Here is a 21,825-nt window from a genome sequence, read left to right as displayed (position 1 = left end):
TTAGAAAAATTCGTAGTCTTTAACTCATAGTTCTCACATTAATAGTTACATCATATGAGACTTTTTATAATTTCGATATAAGTTACTTAAAACATATTTTTTAATATTTTTTTAGAAAATTTGGTTTTGGAGACACTCAATCATATTCCTTTTCTATAATATAAATTAATTTTGTATTTTTTTAGGGTAAATGATTTTTTTTACTTTCTTACATTTCCATGAGTTTCACAAAGGGTAAATGATTTTTGTTATACATTTTTCAGCATAGAGTCAAATTCATTATTCTCTTATTATGGCTCAACCAATTTCATAGTGTGATTCATAAGTTTTATTCCTTTATAATTACAAAATTCTAAAAATCTCCTTTACTTTTGCATCTAAGAATTAGATTATTTTTCCTCATCATCTCATGTATTTTCTAAGATCTCAAAATTCCATTAAATAGTATAACATGTTAAATGATACTCTTTTTACACCTTATACACTTAAACTTGTTTGTTTATGTGAATGTAATGTTGACAAGCAAAATATATGAGAGGATATCAATTATTTAGATTGAGGATTTTGTGCGAAAGAGAAAGAGATGATGTAAGTGTGAATAACAAATTTTTTTTCCTCTTAAAATGAAAAAAAGAAAAAAAGAAAAAATAATGTCAGCATGAGGTTATTTCCGAATTTACCATTATTAAATAAATTTAACTAACATATGTATTTTAATAAAATGAAATAATAATAATTAATAATAAAATAAAATTTTAATAAAAATATATATACTTATTTATGATAAACAAATTATATAATAATAATTATTATAAATATAATAATAATATTTACATTTAATACAAAATAATTTCCAATTACAAATTTTAAATTTATCAACATTTAAATTATTTATTTCTCTATAACAATTGACACTTTTTACATATATTTAAAATTTTATATGCAAATTATTTTTTAACAAGTAACTCGAATATTTTTTACAAAAATTAATTATTAAACTATATCAGATTATACTACTAATAATTTTAATTCATTCAAATTTATACAAAATATCTAATATTTGATTATTCTATTTTTTTTAAAGAGAAAGGTAAATTTGTAATTTTATATTTTACACCTTTAAAAAAAATAAAAATACTTTCACAACCATCACATCAGTTACAAATTTCGATAATTTTTCTCATCTAACATACCCTAATCCAAACACACTAATTTTTTTTCATATTTTTCTCTCAAATCTTCACATATCCATTCTCTTACATCTCACACTTCCATCCCTTAATCCAAACACAACATTAGTTTTAGAGAATTAACTAATCAATTATACACCAGAAAATTTAAATAAAACTACACAATTTTTTCTTCAACATCAATTTGTAGTCCATAGGAATAAAAACCTAAAATAACTCACAATTTTTTTCAAGATTACATAACTAGAAAATACATTTGCAAGTGTTGATAAAAATGTCTTGGCTTGTCTAACCATATTCTCTTGTCTCTGAAATGCATTCCACGTGCCTTTCCACAAACGGTTTGTCTTCTTATTTTTCCTTTTCACAAAGATACTACTAAGCAGACAACATAGAGGTGATGTCCTCTTTATGCATACTTCTTGTCCCCTTTGCTAATAAATTCCTATCTCCAACATCCTTTTTTCAAAAAGAATACTCCTTCTCACGTCCTTTCTTCTTCTCTATACCAATATAAACCCTAGATCACCCTCTTCAACTTCAAACCCAAATGCATAAACTAACCTCTTCAAAATTATAATACACCTTATATATATACACTTTCAAAACAACCAAACACAGTTAAGTTTTTCACAAAGAAAATAGAAAAATTATATAACTTTTGTTCTTTGTAAAGTAAAATTAGTTTATGTAAGTTACAATAGTACTTTCATCAAAGCTAAATTCTTTAGGTTTAAACATATTTTTTATAAATTGTCTTAACATTTTCTTATCTCTAAATTTGTTTAGACAACATGAAATAAAGATATGGGTTTTAGGCCAAAGCAAAGTAAAAAAATCATTAAGAATGAAAAGGTTGATAAAAATATTAGAAATGGAAAAAAAATCTGTAATTTATCAATGATAAAAGAATATAGTCAAGTTCCTTATTTAACCTTTTTAAAAAGTAGATTTTTAACTTATGAATAAACTATTTTTTTTCACGAAAAAGTTATTTCTCAATTTTATATTAATTTGTCTTTGACAAGTGTTTATAGAAGAAAAAAAAAACTTATTTTACAAAAATGATACGAACACTTTTTATGTTTGGCTCCATTTTGAACAAATTATTTTTTATTGCGTTTTTAAAAAAAGTATGATTCTGTCTTCTTCCCTTGGATATGACATTTTGATATTTGAACAAATCTTCTCACCCCTTTTGTTTATTTTTGAATCTGAACATCACAATGCAAAACCAACCCAATGTTCTCTTATAACTCCATTATCTCTGTACACTAAATTTGTGATATTTACAGAAAAATTAATCTCATTCTCACCATGAAATTTATATCCTCTTTACCCTCTTAAACTCAACACAACTTCCTTGTTCCTAGTATGTATATAGTATTCTCTTCATCACAAAAATTGGAAGATCATAACCCAAAGGGACATGCGCTAACGTGCGCCACTGGGACCGTTAATATTTCGTTAGTGCTTTTTTGTCACAGTGCATGAAAATTTATATATATATATATATATATATATATATATATATGCACACACACACAACACACTTATATTCCCTTCAAGTTTAATTTAAATCCAAAGAAGCCAAACCCATTTTTTTCTTGAACTCAGAAGCAGTGATCCATATGACACTTCTCTCCAACAACATGGACAATGGTTGCTTCTCTTCGCCACGCCATGAGGCTTTTCCGGCTGGTCTGCGAGTTCTCGTTGTGGATGATGATCCAACATGGTTGAGGATCCTTGAAAAGATGCTCAAGAAGTGCTTGTATGAAGGTTGGTTTGTTTTACTCATCATCAGTGCTAATTGTTATGTTACCCTTTTGTTTCTCCACTCGGCTACTTTTGTTGTGGTATTGGTTTGTTGTACAAAAGGACTTTGACATCTTTACGCTGGACATGATTGGATAAAGTTCTCTGTAAAATCTTTTGGAAGAGAAACATAAGAAGAAGAAATAAAATTAACTTCTTTCAAAGTTCAAATTTGTTAGTTCATAAGTTAATTTGTGTAAGCTTAATGATATAATTTCTCTAAATTTTAATAAGCTGATTTTAACTTAAGAAGAAACTCATTTCTTATGTTTTTTAGAGCTTGTTTTACGCTGTATGTCTTCTATGATTGGATTCTGGTTTTTGGCTTGTTGTATCTGAGTTTTTAGTGTGTGATGGTATGTGTTCATGTTGAGCTATATTTTGATGGTTGCATGCGTCTTAGCGGTGCTTTGTTTGGTCAGTTTAAGTCGTTTGTTTTGTAAATTTTGAAGTCAAGGGTTTCTCAAAGTACGAAGCTTTTTTTTTCATTTTTTCAGTAAAGGAAAAAAAGGTGGGAAGTTGGGATGATAAAACTTATCAAGATTGAAGGGGGTGGTTAATGAAAAGTACCTGGGGTTTTGTATGTTGCCATGAAGCTCCAGCAACGCATGGATCCCTGTTATGCCAATTGATTTTGAGATAAAACCTAACCTGATATCAGACCCTATTTATTAACTCATCTTAGTAATCACCAAAACTTTGTGTACACTACTCAGTTCAATACGACAAGAAAAACACCGACAACTTAGTTGAGTTCAAATTTTCCTGTCTCCTTATGGTGGCAGGTAGAGAAGAGTTTAAGTCCTCTGCTTACTTCTGTTCGTTATGCATCTTTGCACTTTGGGTTCAATTTATTTGCACACAGTTGAGCTGAGCTTCAACTCTTAACCTCCGTAATTAGAGAATGGAAATCAAGAATAAGGTTTCTTTTTAGTTGATGCCATCATGTGTATTGAAAGATGACATATTAATGAACCAGGTTAGCAATATGAGGCAATTTGACATGCCACAGTTAAGCAAGAGGAACTCATTAACATTTACATACTTTATATGACAAAAATAAAAACCTCACGCAACTTGAAATACAATCCAACCAGTGATGTGACTCCATTTAGAGAGAATGATTTAGAAGCCCTATCCAACCAGAGATGTGACTCCATATTGAAGGAATGATTTAGAAGTCATAGGAGTGTTAGTCTAAATGTCATTGGTATCAGTAAAAGCTTTCATAACATGGACAGTTTGTTCTTACATTATGTCAACCAAGCATCTAAAAGTCTATGAAGTTAGATTGGATTGAACTATGCAAAAGCTCGAGTTCAGCGATTTGTAAATGTAACATAAGGTCTTTCATGTATTTAATTCAATCGACATCTTTAGTAACTTCCAAATTCAAACCCTCCTTCTCCCTCTTTTTAATTTCTTGTTACTCTGTTCATATTCGCAAATTTTGGAAGCAAGCATAGCACATCTTGTGTCCCTTGTGAGTGCTCTTGTCAGGATAGCAATTACTTATTCTCTTCTGATTTTCTTCTATTATATGTTTCAGTGACTACATGTTGTTTAGCAATAGAGGCTCTGAAAAAACTTCGTGAAAGGAAAGATGCATATGACATAGTGATCAGCGATGTCAATATGCCTGACATGGATGGTTTCAAACTTCTTGAGCAAGTTGGACTTGAGATGGATCTTCCTGTCATTAGTCAGTTCTCTTTTAATATTATATATTCGACTTTTTCGTTAAGTGATATCAAGTAATCCTTTGATCACATTGAGTTGAAGTCTATGCTGACAAGTCACATTTGTCAATGTTGTACAGTGATGTCTGTTGATGGAGAAACCAGCAGGGTGATGAAAGGTGTCCAACATGGTGCATGTGATTATCTCCTCAAGCCTATAAGGATGAAAGAACTGAGAAACATATGGCAACACGTCTTTAGAAAAAGGATGCATGAAGCAAGAGATTTTGAAAGCCATGAGGGTTTTGAAGCCCTTCATTTGATGATGAATGGATCAGATCAGTCCGATGATGGTAACCTGTTTGCTGTAGAAGAAATTACCTCAATAAAGAAAAGAAAAGATGCAGATAACAAACACGACGATAAAGAATTTGGAGATCATTCTCCCTCAAAGAAAGCTAGGGTTGTTTGGTCTGTGGACCTTCATCAGAAATTTGTCAAAGCAGTGAATCAAATTGGATTTGATAGTAAGTTTCTATCAACCTTCCCTGCTAACTGTAAATCTGAATTATGACTTAAGTAAACAATATTGTAATTTCTGACCTTACTCTTTTTGTTAACTTGACATGAACCTCCTTACCTTTTATGTAATATAACGTAACATATATTTTATGTTTGGCAGAAGTTGGTCCCAAGAAAATTCTTGATTTGATGACTGTTCCCTGGTTGACTAGAGAAAACGTTGCTAGTCACTTGCAGGTATATCACTTGCTCATATGCATTGCATAAGAGATACTATATTAACAGTCCTTAACTATTATCATTCAAAGAGTGCCTAACAGGACACTTCAGTCATAACATTAATTTCAATACACATCTGGGTATCTTAATGCTCCATATCGTGCTAGAATCATGGCAGAGGTTCACTCTAAGAAACTGTTTAGTTGGAGGAAAATAATAGGAAGAAGAGTGGAGGAACTTTGATCAATTTTCCAAGTTTGGTTTAGAGATTTGGAGGGGTGGGGAAGGAAAATCATGGGACCAAAATCTCTCCTCACCAACCATTTCTGACCCTACAAAATTTGGAAGATTTGATTTTCCCTCCTCTTCCTTCCCCTTCTCTGAAACAAATAATATGCATTTATTAGATTCAGAAATAATACATCAAAGATGCAGACCCTCTCATAAAACTAAATGTGAAGACTCAAGAGAAATAGGAGGAAAAAAACTGTTTAAATGGTCTTTAAGTTTGAAGTTTGAAACTAAAAAAAATTATCCTGCAGAAATACAGGCTCTACTTGAGTAGATTGCAAAAGGAAAATGATCAGAAATCTTCCTCAAGTGGAATAAAGCATTCGGATTCACCTTCAAAAGATCCAGGAAGTTTTAGTTTGCTAAACACTGCAAACAACAAGCAACAAAATGATGTTGCCATTGACAGCTTCAGTCATTCAGATGGAAGTTTACTATTTCAGATGGATGCTCCAAGTCATGAAGGTGATCTGAAGGGAGTCGTGTCAGAGCCTACAACCGAAAAAAGTAGAACACCACCAAAAAGTTCACAGATGAGCCTCAATCAACCCTTTTCATCTTTAGAGTCATCAGAAGCAAGCCATGCAGTATTTGATTGCACCATACCAACACGGTACTCTTGGGGTGAGTTTCCAAAAGGACCACTCAAAGAAGAACAGAAGGCAATTGTTCAATTAGAGGATAGCTTCAGCCAATTGCCATTAAATGGTACAAGGCAGCACATTCAGGTTGATCAATCACAATCGATTGCTTCGATTAATTCTAATCCTTCTATAACAGAAGAAGAGGTTGCCCCCAGCTTAGACATCAAACCTTTATATGCTGGTTACAAGAATGATTATGTGAGTCCTGTGAGTTCAATAGGATCTGCAGTTGACACCTTTCCTAATCAGTCCAAAAGCCTCATTGTGAGTGATGAATCTTCAGAGCCCATTTTCACCTCAAATTTGGGCTTGAAAACTCACGGATTTGATCTAGATTGCATTTCTGATCTGGATTTTTACCAAAGGAATCTATTATTGGGTGGTGAGGCAGCTTCTGCACCTTTGGAGGACGACCTGAATTTCTTTTTGCTGCAAGCTGATTGGTACAACATGAATTTTGGGCAGCAGAATATAAATATGTCAGAATGTTATGATCCAAGGCTTGTTGCTGAAGCCCCTAGCTACTTTTATGATTCTTCAGATTATTCATCGGTAGATCAAAGTCTATTCATAGCATGATTGGTCCTGCCCTGCCCTTTTCTGCATCTTCAACAGAAATCCAACTAAATGCACAAAAGGAAGATTTACTGTTGCTACTTGACTTTTTTTTCCCTTTCCAAGAATATCGACTTTAAGGGGGCTCGGGTATTCTTTTTCCAATCAGAAAGGATTTTGATATTGGAGCACAGATAAAAGTGGGTGATGTGTGATCACAAACATTAAGCTTATCAATAAGCTTGCTTACTTTTAAATAATAAATGAATATTCGGAGATGCATTTTCTTGTGTTCTGATAGAGATTTCCTATAGATTAGACGTATGATTACATTAAAATATACAACTTAAACTAAATCGTAACATATAAACTAATTGTGTAAGGTTGAGTTAGAAATTCACTTAATTGTAAAAGGTTTTATCCTAATAAGATTTATTGTGTCTGCTGTACTGGTTTTGGATCACCCTTTCACATTGAGCAGAAATTTTGTCAAATTATAATATAGAAATGACTATGAACATCATCATATAAGTCCTATTAGCCAGTTTAATAGGATAGGATTTAACTGAATTTCTAAGATATTTTTCATGATCTCATAATGGTTCACAGCAAAGAGTAGAAGGTAATTTTATCCGTGCAAATGCAAAGTAATGCAACTAAAGATAATTTATTTACCTTCCTTTACACAATGAGATGATAAACCTAGTTAGTTCTTCTACTGTTTATTTCCTTTCCCATCACAAGACTTACGGAAACTTATCATTTGAATTTGCATTTTACTGAGAGTGAGAGTCTGAGACATATTGCTATGCTAGAACAGTTGTGTCAGTAAACGTGATGTTGCATGAAGCTTTTTAATGCCTGAGTTTTCTTCTACCAACTTTAAAATGTATAAAACATACATGAATTTACTATTATTGAGATCCATTTTGAAAGATAAAAGGGCTTCCATAATTTTTTTCTACTTTCATAGATATATTATTATTTTATTTCAAAATTGTATTTATTTTTATTTATATTATTTAAAGATAATATTTTATTATTAAATAGAATTGTAAAGTGGAAGTGAGAGAAAAATAACAGTATAAATTTTTTTTATTTTTTTTTAGAGATGTGAAGATAGTTTTGTTTAGTACCACGAGGCGAATAACGAATAAAATAAAATAGATTGGGCCAAAGAAAAGGAAATAGTAACCTAAGTTGAACCGATTCATAGGCTTATAGGCCGAAATTTCAAACAATTTTTTTATTTAAATTAAGTTAGTGACATTATAAATTTTTTATAACCTATCTTTAAGCTATTATGATATTTAAAAGTATATCTTAAAGCTTACGTTTAATTTTATAAAATTTAAAATTTAAATGGTGAATTTCGTATAAAGATGGATGAGATGTGAAAGTAAATATAAATAACAAAATATGTGTGAAATTGGTAATATCTTTACTAAATTTATATACCATGCGGTCTTAATTACAAATGAAAAGTAGTTTCAAGAATGAAATTGATAATAAATTATTAAGTTTAATGAGTGATTGAAATGTTGTGATGTCACAAGTAGCATCAACTTAATTAAAAATGGAAAGTAATTTAAAAAATGAAATTGATAATAAATTATTAAGTTTAATGACTAATTGAAAATGTTGTGATGTCACAACTAGCATCAAATACCATGTAGATGTAGAGAGATAATGTGCCTAATCGAAATTAACTTCAAAACCAAATTAAACCAAATTTTAAAGATATTTTTATAATTCTCTTTTAGATATTAGATTTAAAAAGCTTCACATTAGGATAAAATTGACTAATTATCAAATTACAAAAACTAAAGTCCATCTAGAAAATATATTAACATGTTCAAAATAATTTTACATAGAAAACAAAAAATTAAATTTTAAAAAATCAAAATTACAATTGTCAATAATCAAAGTTGTATATAAACTATTTACTCTACAAAACTTATATTAATTATATTTAAAAAGATAAATATACTAAATTATAATAAAATATTTTATCCAGTTGTTGTTTACAATAATAATATTATTAACCATATTCAAATTAAAAAAAAAAATTGTGAGAACATGTAGAATACATAATAATGAGTGATTAAATTGTACTAGAACTTTTAAAAAATTATTGCAACATTATTGTAAAATAAAAATTGTCACATAGTTGTAACACTTTCAAAAACACTAAGTATTCTCACAAAATTATTATAAGAAAGGGGTGATTAAATTATACACTAAGTATTCTCACAAAATTATTATAAGAAAGGGGTGATTAAATTATACTAGAACTTTTCAAAACTTATTATAACATTATTGTAAGACAAAAATTGTCACATTAACACTCTTAAAACACTCTATTTTCTCACAAAATTATTTGTATTCAATATTTAAGTGTATTATAAAAGAAGAAGTCTTTATTTATAAGATTTAGAATTTGTTCCAAAAGCATCAAAGAATGTGTATAAAGTAATGTGAACACAAGACTAAAGAATCATAAGTGTGAACACAAAACTAATTATTTCATTAGTGTGAACTCAAGCTTAATTATTATACTAAGATAATTATTATATCTAATGTGAATACTAATTCTATGATTACATCTAACTTAAGTTCCTTAACCATGTACCTAGTCATGTGAATTAGTTACAATCTTCATATGCACTTTAAATTACATATGAAGGAAGTTACAACCATTACATGCACTTGAAAGTAAAATAAGAACAAAGTTACAACAATCATTATGTGTTTGAAAGTGGCATGTGAAAAAAATTATAAATTCAAATATGTCTTTCCAACCTTTGTTCCTCTATCCTTTGTTATTGTAGGAGATTCTAAAATATTATGAAATCTTCTAAAAATATTTTAGAATCTTACAAATGATTTTGTTTCTTAATTTCTTCTTCAATCTTGTAATTTTTCGTTTAAATTTATTTCTAATTTTGAATCTTGTAATTTTTCATGTAAATTTATTTCTAATTTTTTTTCATTCTTCTTGTTAAAACTCCTTAATCATTTTCTAACTTCTAGATTTGTTTCTTTTTAATTCACAATCACATCATATTGCAAGCCTTTGTGTATATAATATTTAAACTTTTGACAATTCACAACTTGGAAAATTTGGTATGTTTGCCAAATAACCGTCAATATAAAACAAATTATCAGATCATTGATCCACATAATCACAAACACATGCAGTAATTATTATATTATTATAGTAGCTTTGAATCTAAATTTGGTAAAAAATTACTGTAATCAAACCAAATTGCGAACCAAATCAAAATATTATTATAACTAGTCCATAAGTAAATAATCAATAATCAATGAGTACTTTAGTTACAACAAACCAAGCTATATTTGGCTAAAGAAGTATTTTACCAAATATCAGGTATTATAGATAAAGTTAGTTATATATTATATACTGGTAGGGTGATTATGGAATGGATTCTTTAAAATCCAATTTAAATCTAATTCAAATTCATTAACTACATCAAATTTATTTAGATTTTTTTAAATTTATTTAAAATGGATTGAATTTTGATTAAATCTATTTTATAAATTAGATTAAATTCATTTAAATTTGGACAAGGGTTAACCTGACTCGACTTGGGCCTAAAACGATCTGACCTAGACCTGGACTGAATTGGCTAGATCTATACATAGGCCCACTCGGCTAGACCTGGACCCGGACAGACTCAGCTAAACTTAGACCTGGGCTGAATCGAGTCGACCTGGGCCTGACCCGACTTGACTCGACATGGGCCCAAACCCACTCGGCTCTACATGGACCCAAACAGACTCGACTCTACATGGGCCTGGACCAACTCGGCTCAACATTGACCCGGTCCAACTCGGCTTGACATCGATCTGGACCGACTCAACCAGACATCGGCCAGGACCGACTTGGCTCGACATCAGCAAGAACCGACTCGGCTAGACATGGTCCCGGGCCGACTTGACTCGACATGGACCCGGGCCTACTCGGCTCGACACCTCCCTCATAAAAAAGAATGGAAACACGTATTATAAAAAGGGGTGGGCACCTAGAGAACTAGTTTTCAGGGGATGATGAGAAGATTGAGAAGTTCCTACATGAATCAAGTAGGAAAGCCATCAACAATCTGAAGTTGATCACATTCAACTGGCTGAAAGGGCAGAACCTCAATGATGTGAGGAATGTTTTGAAGGAACAGAAGCCGAAAATGTTTATGGAAATGTCAGGAAACATATACTCTGATCTTGTGAAGGTTTTCTACACAAATCTTCACATTGATGGTGAGAATTTGTGCTCACATGTGAAAGGTATTGATATGGAGATTACTCTAGATGTGTGTTCTGCTGTAACAAGGTTGAAGTATGTTGGGTTGAGAATTAACAAAGGAAACATTGGTGTAGTGGAAGAATTTAACAAAATGCAGTATTATAGAAGTTGCCTAAAAAATCCTCAATCTAAAGTTAAGGGTTTTTCTATGAGAGGCTTGAAGCCGAATGAAAGAATCATTGCTTTCATAGTGTCTTGAATGTTGACTCTAAGAGGAAGCAATCATTCGGTCCTTACTAAAGAGGATATTGTTCTTATATACTGCATCATGAAGAAAATCAAAGTCAATTGGATTCACATCTTCAAAGAACACATGCAAAAATCAATGAGGTTAAGTGACTACCATTATCCCTATGCTATTCTTATTTCAAAGTTTTTGCATTACTTTGAAATTGATCTTGAAGAAGAGTTATCTGAGGTGGTGAAGCTATCACATGAAGTCAATAATGGATCACTTAGCAAGATGAGATTCATTAAAGTTGGAGGCAAATGGGTAAGCAAAAATGGAGAATAAGGGGGTTCTTTTAGTGGAAACCAAGCTAAAGCCGATGAAGATGATCAAACTGTTGCTAATGTTGAAGATGATGGAGCTGATGAAAACCAAACTGGACAGGGAGATCAAGGCAATTATGTTCTTGGTGAAGCTTATGGTGTTGGTCCAAGCATTGGAATTATGGATGATGGTTAATCGCATGGATAGCTTGGCATATGATCAAATGAATCATCATGAGTTTTGTGTGGCTAGGTTCCAGAATCTAGATGAACAAATTGAGGTTGTCCAGAACTAGCTTTTTAAGCTCCAATATAGCAAGGAGGATTTAAGGATTTCATGTTTTAATTTTTATTCTACTTAAGCTTGTTGAACAATTTTTATTAATTTTGTTTTTATTCCTTTAACTATTCTATTTGTTAAGACAAATAGGAGGAGAATTGTGTGGTTTCTCTGTGTTGTATTATGCTGCTATAACTCTAATATAACTCTGATCTGAACCTTAATTCATCACTAATTTTACACACTTTTTTTACTGGTTTTTATGCTTAAATGCTTATGCAGAAAACTGGTTCTTGTGTGCTTTTTAAACCTGTGTTATCTTGTTGCTATGTATGCTTTGTATATGCACAAATTCTATTTTGCAGGATCTATCAAATTCAAACACTACAACACAAGCAAACCAAGGATTTGTCTTCATCAAATAGGGAGAGATTGTTGAACAAGGTGTTTTGAAGTATCCAAATCCAAAAGAAATGTTTGAAGACCTTGTTGCTGGTTGTGTGTGTGTCTATAAGTATTTGAATTTGTTAATCCACTCTTTATGACAATCCAAGGTTAATTGAATCTTAATCCTTTTGAAAAAATATTTGTTTTCTAAAGAATGTGAAAATTCAACATGTTGAAGTGTCGATTCAACTGGTTGTTTTACACCCAATGGTTTTTTAAAAGGATTTGAAAAGCTTGACTTTTTTTGACTTTGCTGTCAAACCAATTCAACCGGTTTTTTCGAAAATTCAACTGGTTGTTTTTCTAAAAACCTTAACAAAATTCTGTTAAGTTGTACCAATATGTTTTAAATGATTCAAACTGCTTTTGATTCTTGAATTAAATGTTTTGACCATCTGATTAGAGTATAAAAACGTTGTTTTATGCTCATGTCATTAACTAAGAAAGAGAGATCAATCAAAATCAATTTCCAAGATTGCAAAGAGCTTTTGGATCATCTCAAAATGTGGAATAGGATTGTCTTGTAATTCTGAACTGTAATCTTTGATTTTACCCATGTGTATTCTATTCCCTTCTTCCTTAATCATTGTAGTTTTGTATGACTTGGTGTTGTGTAGTTTCAAAGGTTGTTCCGGAAACTGTGTGTTTTGCCAAAAAATGAAGTGTGTTCTTGAGGGGTTCAAGATCATCACTCTTGGTGTGTTGTTTGTAATCAAAGTTTGATTACTTAGTGAATTCTCAGCAGTTAGTTGAGGACTGGATGTAACTCTTGGTTAAGAGTGAATCTGATGGAAACCATCCAGCCACATACATCCACATAATGATGATGAAGAAGAAGCATTGGATTTGAGGACAAATCCTTTTCAAGAGGGAGTGGATGATGGAAGAGGCCCAAGCCCATGATAGAAAAAGCCCAAGCCCAAGCCCAAATACAAGTTCAAGCTTCAGCTCAAGCCCAACAAATAGAAGATATGGGCCAACTAAGCATCATTGGATGTCTTTCTTTTGTAATTACTTTTGAGTATTTTTAGTAGAACATAAAGGGAGGTGTAGATATAAATATAAGAGGTGCAAATGTAAAAAGCTAAGCCACACCTTCCATGTGACATAAAAAAAGGTGTAGGTGTAGATTTAGGAGGTGCCAAAAAAAGAAACCAAGTCACACTTTCCTTGTGACTAGGAATTGGCTCCAAATTCAAATGCTTCTCATTTGAATTTCCCTCCACTTTTTTTTGAATTTCCAGCCCTCTAAACACTATAAATTGAGGTGCTTGGCTCATGTATTTGGAAGATTAATGAGAGTAATGTTATGCTACCCATTTAGTGCCATACATTGCCTTTGCCTAGTTTTTATGACCTAATCTTCTCTTCACCATATACCAAGGGGGTTGGCCGAACCTCCCTCTTTCCATACACTTCATGCACCTTCAAGGTCACCACAACTCCTAGGAGGACCTTGCCCACTTTCACCATTAGCTTCCGCACCATATTCACAAACATCCAAGAAGAGCTCCTTGAGAATGCCATCAGAATCAGTATAAAATTTTTGTGTGAATCTCTCTATCCTTACATTCTTTAAACTGTTTTTGCTTTGATTTTATAAACTGACACTACAAAAAAATCAATTTTAGCAACCACCAAATTTGGTTGCTAAAAGCATTATAATTGGTCGCTAAACATATCTACAACCAAAACAGTCACCAATTAAAGATGGAAGAAAAAATCCTAGTCGCAAAACCTTTAGCGGCCAAATTATAAAGTCGTCGCAAATTTACAACCGAAATTTTGGTGGCTAAATCAGTCGAAGAAAATTTGATCACCAAAATTTAGAAACCAAAATTTTGGTGGCTAAATCGGTCGCAGAAAATTTGGCCACCAAAATTCAGAAACCAAAATAACGACTAAACTTTTATAAAAAAAATCCCTGGCTAAATCGATGGCTGAAATGGAAGGTGATAGCGACCAACATTTTCGCTAACGGATTAAAATAATTAATTAAAAAAAAACATTTGGTAGCTAATTCGGTGGCTAAATGGATACCCCTATAGCGACATATTTGATTTTGGTGGCTAAATATTTTTTTTAATTACAGCGACAAATTCTGTTTCGGTCTCTAAACAACAACTAAGGGTATTCGATGACTATTTTGGTCGCAAATTGCGACCACTTATTTTCGGTCGTTGAATTTGGTGGCTAAATATTTTTTTTTAATTACAGCGACCAATTTTGTTTCGATCTCTAAACAATCACTAAGGGTATTCGATGACTATTTTGGTCGCAAATTGCGACCACTTATATCACTACAAGAAAAACTCAAATTACATACAACCAAAATTCGTATGTAACACACAAAATCCGTATGTAAAACATAGTTACATACGGATTACATACGGACAAAAATTCGTATGTAAAACTGTCGTAGGTAATTCTTTTATACGGATTTTGGATCCGTATGTAAAATCCGTATGTAATATCTGTATGTAATTACATACGGATAAATCTGTATGTAAAATTCGTATGTAATTACATACGGGTAAATCCGTATGTAATTACATAGGGATAAATCCGTATGTAATTACATAGGCACATAACCAATACCACCTCTTTAATATTCAATACTGTAAATCTCCTTTCTTCCATTCTTTGACCAAATAGGCACATAACCAATTCCACCTCAAAAAAAAGTAAGCAAAAACATTTCATAGCCAGTGGTGAAACACAAAAGCAGACATAATCAAAGCACAACACATTTTCAGCTTAATAACAAAAAACAAACCATCAACCTGAATGACTGCAGCGGTGGTGGCGACTGACCGGAGAAGGTCACGTACTGGTGACTATTGGATGCAGAACGTCGCGTGATGGTGATGGTGGCGGTAACTGCGTTCGTGCTTCTTCTCTGAACCAGGACAACTGTGGTGGCGGTTGCTACGGCGCTGGCGGTTGCTGCAGTTGCTGCGATGGTACCGATTGCACGGTGGAGATGGTTGTTGCGGTGGTGGTTGCTAGCAACTCGAAGGTGGCCTTGGTGGTGGTGTTGTCGGGTTCTTTTGTGATTTAGGGTTCACTTCACCACAAGTTGAAGTGCTGTTCTTCAATTTCACTTTTTCAAATGTATGTAACATTTTCTTTTTTATTTAATTTTTAATTATATTTTTATAATATTTATTTTCCTTATTTGTTGATATATGATATCATATTAAAAGTAAATAATTATTTTAAAAGTAAATAAATATCATATGTAAATAAATAATATTTATCATATTAGAAGTAACTAATTATTTTAATTTAATTATATATTCATATTTTTATAAACTAAATTTATTGTAATATCTTGTTTGTAATAACTAATTAATATAATATGTATATTTTTTAAGTATATTTCTGGTTTAGTCACTTGTAAACTTTATTTTATTGAAACATAATAATAAAAGAGTACTTAAAATAAAATTAGATTGAGAAATAAATAATATATTAATTATAATTATTAAATATATATTGCAATGATTTTAATAAATTGATCGAATTGATTATGTAATATATAAAATGATATATTAAATTAAGTTATGCAGTGCTTGTTAATAAATTCACATGTTACATTTTTCACAATTTTAATTTTTAAAAGAAAATAATATATTTCACAAAATAATTATTTTAGAAGTAAATAAATATCATATGTAAACAAATAATATTTATCATATTAAAAGTAAATAATTATTTTAATTTAATTATATATTCATATTTTTATAAACTAAATTTATTGTAATATCTTGTTTGTAATAACTAATTAATGTAAGATGTATATTTTTTAAATATATTTCTGATTTAGTTACCTTGTAAACTTTATTTTATTGAAACATAATAATAAAAGAGTACTTAAAATAAAATTAGATTGAGAAATAAATAATATATTAATTATAATTATTAAATATATATTGCAATGATTTTAATATATTGATCGAATTGATTATGTAATATATAAAATGATATATTAAATTAAGTTATGCAGTGCTTGTTAATAAATTTGCATGTTACATTTTTCACAATTTTAATTTTTAAAAGAAAATAATATATTTCACAAAATAATATAAGTTTATAAATTATTTTTTTAATATATTACGATTTTTATCATTTTTAAATATGTTACATGCAAAATTTATAAAAAAAAAATGAATAAGTTACATAGAGAACCAATCCGTATGTAATAATTTAAAACAAAAATTAATAACTTATACATGAAAATATTTGTATGTAATAATTTTTATTATTTTTATTTAATTTTAAAATTAGTTACATACTCAAAAAATTCGTATGTAACAGTTTTGTTTTTAATTAAAATTATAAATAACTTACATATGGATTGGGTCCGTATGTAATGTTTCCCGCTTCTTGGCGCCAAAATTACATATGGATTTTATCTGTATGTAACGACTTTTTGCTTGTAATGTTTATTTACATACGACATTTTATCTGTATGTAAATATCTGTATGTAATGTCCACTTTACATACGGATTTGTATCCGTATGTAATAATTTGTATGTAATTTGAGTTTTGCTTGTAGTCTATTTGGTCGCTGAATTCGATGACTAAATTGTTATTTTCTTGCGGTCTACTGGTATAAACAACCGATTGTTTCACAAAAACAACTGGTTGATTTTCTGGAATCAAACTAAAAATAGTTTTCTAATTGGTTGAACTGATTTCTAATTGATTAATTCTTCATAGTCTTTCACTCTACCTTCAAAACTTGTGAAAATCTTTCAAAAACAATTCACCTCCTCTTGTTTAAGCCTCTAATTTTAACATATAAGGCGTTCTGTTTCTAGTTACTGTGTTTTTCTCGGATCATCACTTATCTCTTGGAAATCGAAGAAACAAACGAATGTATCATGTTCGTTGGCAGAAGCAGAATACAGAGCAATGGCAAATACTTGTCTGGAATTGGCTTGGTTGAGATATATACTTCAAGATTTGAAGGTTGAATTGCAGAAACCAGCTTCGTTATTTTGTGATAATCAAGGAACTTTACATATTGTTGTTAATCCAGTTTTTCACGAACGTATAAAACACATTGAGATTGATTGTCACATAATTAGGAAAAAACGCAGGTGAGATTCATCCATGTTATGTTTCTATAGAGATGCAGTTGGTAGACATTTTTACAAAAGCGCTGGACATAGAGCAATTTGAATTTGTATGCAATAAGTTGGGAGTTATTGGTTTGCACTTGAGGGAGAGTATTAATGAATATTTTAATTATCATATTAGTCATTATATGACTTAATTAGTTATTAAAAAAATAATATATTAATTATCATATGACATAATTAATTATTACGTGAAATAATTAGTTGATGGAATAGATATAATTAGATTTATAATTAAGTTTTATATCTATTACTATACTTCCTCCATAAAAATTCATCCCATTTTAAAACCAATCTCTTTATTCTTAACCCATGTGAATTTATTTGGGTTCCTTAGTTATTGAACTAATGGATTAAGAGAAGCATATTGAAGAAGGTGGAAATCACGCTCGAACTTGGCCATGTCATGCTCCTCCATGTTCACAAGCGCTTCGATCCCTTCACCATCTCTTGTATCCATCAAAACAACGCTATTCTTCACAGGACACTCGCTAGTGCTGAACCACACCGGTTTCCCCCACCCAAAATCCGCTTCGTACATCGGAAACCTGCACCAACTCGCGCAACACACCAAACTCTCAACGCATCCTCCACCCTCCGGAACCCTAGTAGCCTGCTCCAGACACTCCGTGATGAACCGCGAGTCCTTGTTCTTCCCTCCAAACTTCTTCCCAAACGTGTCACGGAACTCCCTCAACCCCTGTTTCATTTTCACCACCAACTCCTGCAGCTCCGTCTCTTCCCCCAGGTTCGACACGAAGAGGAACCAAACCAGGTTCCCCAAGCTTTTTTCAGGAAGTGGAGGAACCGTTCTGTTGCGGAGGTTCACGGCGGTGCGGAACGGCATCGTTTTGAAAGTCAACCCTAGCGATGAAACCGCGCGGTTGTAGATCAACGCGCTCACAACTTCCACGCGTGTGGGGTTGTGCACGTCGCGGGAGGACACCATGGCTTTCAGCGAGTCAATCTTAGCACCCTCGAAGACGAACCTTCTGCAAACGGTGTCGTTTTTCACGAACGCTGTTTCCGGAAAAACAGGCAAGTTTTCTTGCGGCAAAAATGAAGCCCCGGGAACTGGGAAGGGTAATGATGATAGCAACTTTTCTTGTTCTTCTTGTTGGTCTTGGTTTTGGCGGCTGAACATGGCCCAGTCATTGATGAAGTTGCAAAGTGTGGCGGCGTCGGCAACTTTGTGACACATGCAGACGCTTATTACGATTCCTCCGCATGCAAAACAGTTTATCTGAATGGCTACAATGGTTGAAGTTGGTTCCATGGGCTTCCACTGTAGTTGATCTGGGAACAGACGGTGGAACGATGCGTGGTTGGGGTTGTGGAGGATCGATGAAAGATTGCATGCGAAGCTGGTGACGAGAAAGGACACTCCTTGGTCGTTGCATTCGATGGAAAGTTGGTCTCTCAGCATCCCTGCGAAGGGGTAGTATCGGGACAAAACTTGGGATAAGGATTTCTTGAGGGTTGATATTTTGGATTCATGGTGGTTCTTGGAATGGTGGTTTGCAGAGTAAAACAAAAGTATTGGGATGTAGTTGCGGAAAACGATGTTGTCGATGAAGCAGAGTGGGTAGATTTTGAGGTGGGGAGGAGTGGCTATGGAGGGTTTGATGGTTTCTCTCGATACTAACTCCATTTTTTCATTGCTTTCACTTCTCACTCTCTTATTCATCACCTATTAATAGAGATACAATTTCATCACCTAATTATACTCTTTTTTTTTACTTATTTCAATATCATTATCAACTACTCCTATTAATCCCCAATCATATGGTGATATTTTTTAATTTTAATTCCTCTAAAATATTTTCTATTTTCTTTTGCAATTTTTTTATAAAATTATTTTCTACTCAAGTGTTCCATACCCGTTATTTAGAAAACAAAGACAAGCACAACTAATAATAAAAGGTTAAAGATAATATTAAATATAATATTTTATCACAATCAAACCACAAAAGTATATAAATAATATACTAGTTTATTTGTTATAGTCAATGCTGCCTTGTTAATATTTTAAAACGAGTCGGCCTTCTATTTCTTGCATTGTTATGTACATGTAATAATAAAAAATTATACCACTATTAAGATGATTACAAGTTAATTACAACCCACTTGAGAGTGTTTTTACGAAACCGAATGTTTTTTAAAAAATTAGAAAGTCTTACGAATGTATCACGATTCTGTAATTTTAAATTAAAATTGTATCATAATTACTTTAAATTAAAGTTGTATCACATTGACAGAAATTATCTATAATAAAATCATATCATATTCATAGGACTTTTTAATTTTAAAAAACAATTCAATATTGATAATAGAGGGTTAAAATTACTCAACTTTTGTCAAAAACACACTTGAGAACCTGTTTTAACAATATAATAAGATATTTAAATTTTACATAAAAAATAAAAAAAAATTAAAATATTAATGTTTTATAACTTTTGAAGTAATTGTTTTGTTGTTTTGTGAAGGCAAGTAAAGACAGTGTAAATAAAAAAAACAAAAGAAGAATACTAGTTGCACTAGAAATGCGGAAGAAAGCATCTTTGTTGTGTCTTTACTGATTCAATTGTATTTGGGCAAATTGTGTAATTCACCTTACTTAAATGTGGCAAGATAAGAAGGGAGATACCAAAACAAGTGAATCCATCCAAAACTCTGAACACTCCATTTAGGGATTCCTCCTAGTTTGCTATCTGTCAAAGTATAAAAATATATCTGTCTATTTCTTTATATCTGTAAATATTTTTCATTTTTTAATTTTAAAAAAATTATTTAAACTAGTTCTTTAAAATATAAACTCAAATAAAAATTAACTTTAAAATATAATTTTTTTAAAATAATTTCAATTTTATAGGTCTAAATAAAAAAAATATACACATATAAAATTAAATTCTAAAAAATTATTTAATAATTAATATTTTTCTCATTACATTTTGATTATTATTTTAAATATTCAAACAAAATTAATATTTTATAATATTTTTTGAGTTAAAGTTTTAAGATACAAATATTTAATATCAAAAAATAAGTATTAGAAACAGCAAAAAAAGCAAATACACTTAAAAAAAAAACGAACTCTATTATATCATTGTGTCCTTGTAGTATCGACTTAAAAAATTCATGTTAAAAGAGTTACGTTATTTAGTGTTTGTCAAGTACAAAGCACGGAGACACTAGTAGCGTCCGTTAAACGGACACAAATTAAAGGAAAAATATAATTTTAAAATAATAAAATGAGTTTAATGGATGTTATTAATTTAAAAAAAAAATCTTTAGATGGATCAAGTTCATAAGAGAAAAGAAATATATAAAAGAAAATTTGGTAGAACTTAAATCAGAATAAATAAAAATATAATCGTATGAACTTGATTTACGTTAAAATATATTAAATAATTTTATTGTTTTGAACGGGTTAAGTAGACATTTTAATAAATAAATGGCAAATTTTTTCTACACTTTAATGACTTCTTCCTATATTTTCATATATTTTAAAATGTCACATCTTAAGATTTTGTTTAAATGGGGAGTTGTTTTTTGAAAGTTCTGATTTAGTGGTGTTTGTGGGTGGTTTTTGGTGGTTAAGGTGGTTGTCGGAGGTGAAGTTGAGTTAATGGTTTTCGTTCCTTCTTTTATTTTTATTTTATTGTTATATACTAGATTATAGATGCAAGTACACCTCAATTTTTGAAACACATACTGGATTGGTTCATTCGGTATACAAAATCGGATTTGGTGTTGTATACCAGATGGACCATTTCGATATGTGTTGTAAATTTACATACTGAATTGGGTTATCTGGTAAACAATATCGAATCCGGTTTTGTATACCGAATGGACCAATCCAACCTGTGTTTCAAAAAATGGGGTGTACAATACATTTTGTTTATATAAAATGCATACCAGACTATGCAAACCGGTATGTTCCTCAACAATGTTATATTTCTAGTTTATACAATCCATCTTCAACACAACAATTTTTTTTTATAGAAGATCCAGAAATGGTGGTGCGAAAATGGGGTTATAAAAACAAAAACTTAACTTATCTACTCTCATGTTAATGCTCTCTTCAACCCTAGCCCTTGACTCCACTAAAATGCTCTCTCGAATTCACTTCTGCCGGAGAAATAGAGGTGTTGTCGGCAAGGAGGTGCATTGATTTTGAGAGAGAATGGTTAAGGGAGGGTGAGGTTTCGAGTAA

At 31.2% G+C, this 21,825-nt stretch overlaps 2 protein-coding genes across 2 annotated transcripts; one reads left to right on the top strand and one right to left on the bottom strand.

Annotated features, from left to right (window-relative positions):
- The first annotated feature begins 2,739 nt into the window (after nucleotides 1–2,739).
- LOC137811584 (two-component response regulator ARR11) lies at nucleotides 2,740–7,200 on the top strand. Its single transcript, XM_068613376.1, has 5 exons — nucleotides 2,740–2,972; nucleotides 4,558–4,710; nucleotides 4,828–5,214; nucleotides 5,370–5,446; nucleotides 5,971–7,200. The coding sequence occupies exons 1-5, from the start codon at nucleotides 2,822–2,824 to the stop codon at nucleotides 6,940–6,942; spliced, it is 1,740 nt and encodes a 579-aa protein (XP_068469477.1). The 5' UTR covers nucleotides 2,740–2,821; the 3' UTR covers nucleotides 6,943–7,200.
- A 10,691-nt stretch (nucleotides 7,201–17,891) lies between these two features.
- On the bottom strand, nucleotides 17,892–19,280 carry LOC137811583 (epi-neemfruitin B synthase L1AT). The gene has a single exon (XM_068613375.2). It carries the CDS (start codon nucleotides 19,258–19,260, stop codon nucleotides 17,947–17,949), a length of 1,314 nt encoding a protein of 437 aa, XP_068469476.2. The 5' UTR covers nucleotides 19,261–19,280; the 3' UTR covers nucleotides 17,892–17,946.
- Nucleotides 19,281–21,825: the final 2,545 nt, after the last annotated feature.

This window comes from Phaseolus vulgaris, chromosome 2, assembly GCF_051622355.1.
Source record: "Phaseolus vulgaris cultivar YP4 chromosome 2, ASM5162235v1, whole genome shotgun sequence".
NCBI lineage: Eukaryota > Viridiplantae > Streptophyta > Magnoliopsida > Fabales > Fabaceae > Phaseolus > Phaseolus vulgaris.
This window is presented reverse-complemented; position numbering and strand designations above follow the sequence as displayed.